The sequence below is a fragment of the Dipteris shenzhenensis genome, chromosome 2, assembly GCF_047967505.1.
Source record: "Dipteris shenzhenensis isolate YYH24624 ecotype China chromosome 2, Dip_SZ_1.0, whole genome shotgun sequence".
NCBI classification, from domain to species: domain Eukaryota; kingdom Viridiplantae; phylum Streptophyta; class Polypodiopsida; order Gleicheniales; family Dipteridaceae; genus Dipteris; species Dipteris shenzhenensis.
The window spans coordinates 42,022,984-42,030,534 of NC_141597.1; the positions used below are offsets into that span (position 1 = coordinate 42,022,984).

At 44.0% G+C, this 7,551-nt stretch overlaps 1 protein-coding gene across 1 annotated transcript; it reads left to right on the top strand.

The window, feature by feature from the left end:
- Positions 1-4,452: 4,452 nt before the first annotated feature.
- On the top strand, positions 4,453-6,556 carry LOC147904770 (uncharacterized). Its single transcript, XM_087388345.1, has 2 exons — positions 4,453-5,540; positions 6,212-6,556. The coding sequence occupies exons 1-2, from the start codon at positions 4,575-4,577 to the stop codon at positions 6,281-6,283; spliced, it is 1,038 nt and encodes a 345-aa protein (XP_087244471.1). The 5' UTR covers positions 4,453-4,574; the 3' UTR covers positions 6,284-6,556.
- Positions 6,557-7,551: the final 995 nt, after the last annotated feature.

Below are 7,551 nucleotides of genomic sequence, written 5' to 3' on the forward strand. Positions count from 1 at the left end.
GGAGCTTGGAGGGTAGAGGAGAAGGAAAGGGGTTTGCGGTAGCCTCTTGCGGCAGCAGGGCAGAGCAAATAGCAGAGAGGGAGGGGATATCAAGGAGTGCAAGCCTCAAGAGGGAGGGGAGATCGAGGCTTAATTTTTGCAATTCAATTATGCTGAGGGAGGCACAGAGTACGGACATAACTAATTTATTGGATTTGTCTTCCTCTCATATAGCATCCCACCCAAACCTCTCCACCTGACACTCAGATGGGAATTTTCTATGTAAAATTACATTCAATCTGTAGTTGGTTCTATGTGGAAATAGTGTTTGGTTTGTAAGTTACGAATTTTTGAATCAAGGAGAGGTGAAAAGAGACATGGAGCAACTTGCTCTGTAGGTCATAGTCAGTTGTAGACACCTTACAGCAATCTGCAAGCACATATGGGAGTAGTTTGTAGCAACAGGGGAAAGTGAACCGGCGATAAGCTACAAACCACTCTTGTAGCCCCATAATGCCTAGGTGGGGAGAGAAAAATTTATCGTCAAGGTCATTGGTCAGTTGAGATTTAATCTCAGTTGTCCATCTAGGTCACCCTAAAATGCAGAATACCATCTAAAATACTCCAGCTTGACACCGCCGAAAAATAAAACAACCTCACGCTTACATATAAGCATCACAATAGAGAAAGATAACCATAACTATTAATAATAAACTGACACGTAATCCAAAAATAGACAAGCCACACAGAATCACAACACATAAGCCAAATGTAGACCAATAACATCCATTTAAAAAACACGTCATATTAATAAAACCAAAAGTATTTCCATTACAAAAAACTACCAGATAACCGGTTACAATGTGTAAATTGATTCAAAATCTGTCAATCCTTCTTCTCCCTCCAAAAAAGATCTACCAACATTAAAATTGAACATGTAGTCTTTGAAGCTCCCACCAGAAACAAATGAACTAGCAACACCACTCTGCCTGATAATCCTATAAAGTTCTTCCATCCAAGAAATATCACTCATCTTCACAAGAGCTGCTTCTTCATGAGAATCATCAACATTCCAGAAAGCATCTTCACTACAAACCAAGGATGATGAACTCCAGTAGTAACACTTGCCTAACCAAATGAATGAACATCAACAACTGGAACAATACTACCAGTAGCATCAGAAATGTGACCCCCAACACCAGTAACACCACCAACAACCAGAATACAAACATTGCTGCCAACACCACCAGCTGATGCAGCTCCTCGAACACCAATGCTTTCAGAGTAACCAATTGAAGAAATAGTAGAAACACCAGCTGTTGAGCACCAAACACTATTGCCAACACCACCAGTCAAAAAAGATACTGTATCAGCACCACCACCAGAAGGAAGCTAACCAAGAAGACCCCCATCTCCAAAAGAAACATGAGCAATAGCCCAACCAGACAATCCACGAGCAGCATGATGAACAGACGCATATGCAATAGAATGCTCCAAACCAACAACACCACGATCACCTGCATCCAGAAATTCTCCACGACCTGCACCCTGAACATGCTCCAAATCCCTAGCAAACACACCATCAACCTTTTTGGAATAAACCTCGAAATTCTCTTGCAAAACATCTTCATAAACCCTCAACTTCCCCATCTGGTCATAAGGATTTGCAGCCAATTGCAAAGTAGTATTCACCCTAAGATCCTCACTCCTATCATACTTATTTAAACTACTCGCCCTCTTATGGGCAGTTACTTTCATCGCAACATCAACTAGAACTCGACATAATCCCAACCTTGTTGCAAGAGTCACCCGGAAACTCCTATTAGAGAAATTACCATCAAACTTGATAGACTCCGCATCCAAAAATTCTCCACGACCATGCTCCAAATCCCTAGCAAACACACCATCAACCTTTTTGGAATAAACCTCGAAATTCTCTTGCAAAACATCTTCATAAACCCTCAACTTCCCATTCAGGTCATAAGGATTTGCAGCCAATTGCAAAGTAGTATTCACCCTGAGATCCTCACTCCTATCATACTTATTTAAACTACTCGCCCTCTTATGCACAGTTACTTTCATCGCAACATCAACCAGAACTCGACATAATCCCAACCTTGTTGCAAGAGTCACCCGCAAACTCCTATTAGAGAAATTACCATCAAACTTGATAGACTCCATAATAGTTTTCACGAACCAACTCAAACCTTTCAAACTCACATGGTTTTGGTTATACCAAACCTACAAGAAACAAAACGCACAAAAAGTCACAAAAATAAAGTTACAACAAATCAATGAAAACTAAACAAAATCATAAAACACATAAAATCTTACCATAGATTGAGGATTATCGATCACTTGCATAAACATATGCATCCGAGCATTACAACCTCCACGATTATTAGGCATATGCTTCTTGAGCTGATCATATGTAACAATCACATCACCTTCATGCACACGGACAGGAGGACGCATGTCATCCTTGAAAAAATGAGTCAATTCTTGGATAAATGCTGATTGAACCTGCAAAACAAAAAAAAACACAGAAACTGAAAAGCTAATTCAACATGCAAACACTAAAACGAACAAAACACCAAAAAAATAAAACAAAAACAACAGCATAAAATAACTTACTCAAGAAAACTCCCAAGAGCATTAGAACGACAGACAAAGTTGCCGCACAAGACTTCATACAACTCCTTACCACCCCGAATGCAAAAGCGAGCCAAACAATAGGACACAAACCCCCTCGGATGATAGATACTATAATCTATGTCATCAAGCAAATTCTTCTCACTAGTAAAGCCAACAACATCCATTTTCTTTCTCGGTTTACATGCATCCTCCTGCACACTCCGATCCATTGACATCACAATACATCGGTGTGCACCAACAAAAATAGGATTCTTGCAGATATCAAAGGGAACCTCTTCAACGCCAGTGTAGAGTCAAATTGATGTATGGGTGTGTGCCTAATGGCTAGGAGTCCTATGCTAGGAGTGTGTCCTAGAGTTAGGTGAATTAGGTGTGTGAGGTGGAGGTCTAGTGACCTCACCTGTGATGTCAGAAGAGAAGGCTGCCAACCTATAAATGAGACCCTTGTACTTCCTTATGAATGATCAATCAAAATCTGCAACTGTTGCCTCAGATTCGTGCTTCGTGTCTCTCTTCCTTTCTCCTTGGTTCCTTCATGTGGTATTAGAGCCACCTTGAGGCTCCTGCCTGACGGCATGCCTCTCCCTACACAAACTTGCTTTGTTTCCTCATTGCTACCTAATGTGACGCTTTTGCTCAGCAACTACTTCAGCCTGCATCTTTTGACTGCCATTATGTTGGAGCTCTTTCATAAATGAGGCCCTTGTACTTGCTTATGAATCATCAATCAAAATCTGCAACTGTTGCCTCAGATTCGTGCTTCGTGTCTCTCTTCCTTTCTCCTTTGTTCCTTCAGCCAGCGGGGCAGCAATGTGTAATTTCTGCTTTCTACCAATTATCCTACCAAAAGCTCGGAACATAGCCATGAGGGACTCAGTAGGAAACAGCTCCCCGTTAATCTTCAGGACTTGCATAAAGAACCACTCCAACATATCATTTAGCTCAGCCAGATCCAAATCCTCCAATTTCACAGACAGATCTAATCCACAAAACTTCCTCCTTGCGTCAAACCGGTTGCGAGCCCATTGGTCCTTCTCCACACTTCGATCATGCACCGAACCACTCAAACGATTCAACTCCCCCTGAGATCAATGTCCAGAATAGGCACATCTCGAGGAATACCAGATGCACTAGACACACTAACCAATACGACCTCCATCTCCCTCACCTCACACACAAGCTTGACGTCTCTCAGATCTCCATCTCTCATAACTCGACCTCCATCTCCCTCAGCTCCTCTCGCAGCTCAAACTCCCTTGAACAACAATACTCCACTCCGTGAAACCACCACAAAACCCCAACGTGAGAAAACGATTCAAAAACAACGAATGCATGACCGCCATGTAGCCACCACTCACGTGCCAAAGGACTATGCGAGAAGGTGCTTAATGAAATCACACACCAACCAGTAGACGTGACCGACACGTGTACCACGTTGGATCACCTCGACTGTTACGTTGGTCGACCACGTTGGATTACCTCGATTGCCATGTTGGATCGCTGCCACTGACACGCTGGATCGCTCTGCCACTCACAAACCATCATGTTGCACCCCAAGACCCTCCCAGTTCACCTTGAAGGTCGGGGAGGGGCACGGGGAGGACCATCCCGTCGGGAGGAAATCGGGAGGGATTTGGCGACCGGCCGGCGGCGGCGCAAGGGTGAGGACTTTCCCGTGAGGAAACCGCGAGGCCGGAGGGAGGGCTCTCATAGAGGCCCGAGGAAATGGCTCTCTCGATGAGTACGTGTTGGAAACGTGGACGGTGCCCGGTGGAACCCAATTGGATAAGTCCTGATGGCGACACGCTTTGTTTGCTCTTCCCTCTTAAAGCATCCATAGCTGCTCAACTCCTATAGCTCCATAGCTGCTCAAGCTCTCCATCCTCTATAGCTTCTTACTCACCAAGCTCCTTCCTCTCCTCCCCCCCTCCTTCCCAGCCATGGCTTACCCTCGCCCCCGCGGTGATAACCCCCTCAACTTTGAAGAATACGATCCCACTCCCTTTTCTGGTGGTTACGACCAGGTTGCCCTCTATGGTCACCCCAAACCTCCCTCTTCCGAGACCTGCTACCCCATCTCCGATTCTGGCCCCCACGGCGGCAGCTCTGGATCTCATTATAGCTCTGAGAACACGCCTTACTTGCCCGGCAAAGGATCTGGACCCAAGTATGGAGTAGATGAAGGTCGACCGAGCTACAAACAACAGGATCCTCCCCATGGATCTGGTGATGATTTCCCGTCCAGCTACGGCAGGCCGAAGCCGAAGCCGAAGCCCAGTTCTGGCTATGATGAGGGCGTGGGTTATGGAAGGCCCAAGCCTGATTCTGCTTACCAGGAATCGGAGCAGACATACGGTGGAGAGGAGGATGAAGGTTACAAGCCTGGGTATGGCAGGCCCAAGCCTAGGCCAACGAATGAGAGCTCCTTTGGGGATGAAGAAGAGTTCGGAATACCTAAGCCTGCATTCGGGAGACCCAAGCCTAGTTACAGTGCGGAAGGTGAGGAGGGTTATGGTAGGCCGACTTATGGATCTGGATTTGGTTCTGAGGAAGGCTACGGGAGGCCTCCGCCTGCTAAGGAAAGCTACGGGGGTGGGCGAAGGCCTTCAAGGTATGAGGGTGAGGACAGTGAATTTGGCGTAGGTGAAGGCGATCGCTTTGGGGGCAGAAAACCTTCAAAGCATGAGAGCGAGGAGACTGGTTTTGGTGGAGGGTTTGGCGGGAGGAGGCCTGGCTTTGGGGAAGATAACGAGGAAGGCTATGGTGGGGGGAGGCCTGCAAAGTTTCAGAGTGAGGAGTCCCAGTATGCAGATCGCCCTAGTTATGGTGGGAACTTCGGTGAGTATCAGCCACCTCCACCCGCTGAAGAGGAATACGGGAGATATCGAAAGAACACATGGGAAGAGGTATATGTTTCTGTATGTAGTTCTGGTCTTTTCTCCTGCAGGTTGATGCATTGTTTGGCTCTTTTTCCACTTCAATGTTGTTATCTCATGGGATGATATGTCGCATTGCACAAACTTGGCATTTAGACCTTCAAGTTTCAACACTGTAGTCTGATTATTGTTACATCAAGTGTGTAATTTGTAGTTTGGACAGTTCTGCACACTGATTTTCCGCACCTTGAGCCTGATTATTGGTGCATGAAGTGTGTATTTGTAGTTTGGGCAGTTGAGAATACGTTTGAAAAAGGTAGTTTCTTTCAATTGTGTTTGCTTCTTCTACGAAGCATGTGGATATTTGCATTCAGCATTGTGTGTGAGTTTTGTGGAGATCTGCATTTTGTGTAGTCTGTGGGAAGCATGGACCGTTTGGTGATTTTAATCAGTGTTGTGTGAGAGTTTTGTGGAGATTTGCATTTGGTGTAATCTGTGGGAAATATTTTGGGCCTTAAGTCCAGCTGCAAAGCCCCGGGCGGGCTATGAGATATATGGATTGAGAGTCCTTAGAATGAAGGCAGCACGCTAGAAGCAGAATGTTCTCTGTGTAGGATTGGTTCTCTGCTAAGTCAAGAGTCTGAATTGCAGTAAACTACTTATGGGGACTTTTTGATTTTGATTGTGTTTGGTTGATACAGGGTGAAAAGCCCCACGAAGGCCATGGCCAGAAGCACCACCATAAGCATCATTGGCGCCCTGATGATGAGTGATTTGAATTCGCCTTGGATCCTGGTTGAGTTTTCGTTTTAGCTTTGAATTTCTGCTTGCAGGTGTGATCGGAAGCCAAATCGCTACTGTTGAAATTTGGTATTGCAATTCAGCCAGTTATTTCAATGTTTAGGATATCGTGACAATATTGCACGATTGAACTAGTCTTTTCAAATTAAATGTGTGAATGAGGATGTAAACGTGTGTTTTAAGTATCTGTATACTCTGGTCTTTCTCGAAGCTGCTGGCCTTTCTCTAAGCTGCTGTTTCTTGCATGAGAGGATTTAAAAGTGTGTTGGATGCTGAAAATTCTGTTGTCTATAGTCTGGTCTTGTGAAAGTGCGGTGAAATTTAGTTTTCTCTGCATGGAGCTCCCCCCCCCCCTCTCTCTCTCTCTCTCTCTCTCTCTCTCTCACACACACACACACACACACACACACACACACGCGCGCGCGCGCGCGCACACATACACACACACACACACACGCGCGCGCGCACACATACACACACAAAAATGCACTTGAAAGAGCTGTGCGTTCTATAGTCAGCTTCATTTACTTATATGCTAAAATTACGTATGATCTTAGATTTTGGTATGATTGTATGATATTAGATTTTGGTATGGTTGTTTGAGTTATTTGTTGTGCCTTGAAGTATCTTTAGCTACATTTACTTATAGGCTATAGGGGAGAAATAGCTATTCCTTGTACCTTATATAATTAATATGTTTTTTCATTTCTTGTGCCATGTATTTATGCAATGCCTTTGGAAGTAGGATATTAGACTTTGATATGATTTCTTGAGTTAATTCATTATGCCTTGGAGTATCTATAGCTACACTTGCTTATAAGGTATCTAGGGGAGCAATAGTTATTCCTTGTACCTTATAGTATTCGTATGTAGATTTGCTGGTAGGGTATGTTAAATAAATATTCCTTGTACTTTATATTATTCATATTTATATTTGCTTATAGGGTACATCAAATAGTTAAGTGGCAGAGTGAGGAGATTTTCATAAGATTAACTTAGCTATTTGTTGTGCCTCGAGTATTTGTAGCTAAGTTTTCTCATAAGATAGATGGAATATCTATGGTTATTTTTTGTACTGTGTAGTATTTGCAGCTAAATTTGCTCTTGGGGTATATGTCATGTTTTGACATAAATTTCACTTAAGTACCTAGTTGTCATGGACATAGATATTCCTTCAGCTTTAGAGTATTTGTAGCTAAATTTGCTCTTGGGATGCTAAATGTCATGCGTTGACAGATAT

Coding starts and splice junctions, on each gene's coding strand:
- LOC147904770 (XM_087388345.1), top strand. CDS start 4,575: ATGGCTTACCCTCGCCCCCGCGGTGATAACCCCCTCAACTTTGAAGAA. Junction 5,541..6,211: donor GAAAGAACACATGGGAAGAG/GTATATGTTTCT, acceptor TGGTTGATACAG/GGTGAAAAGCCCCACGAAGG.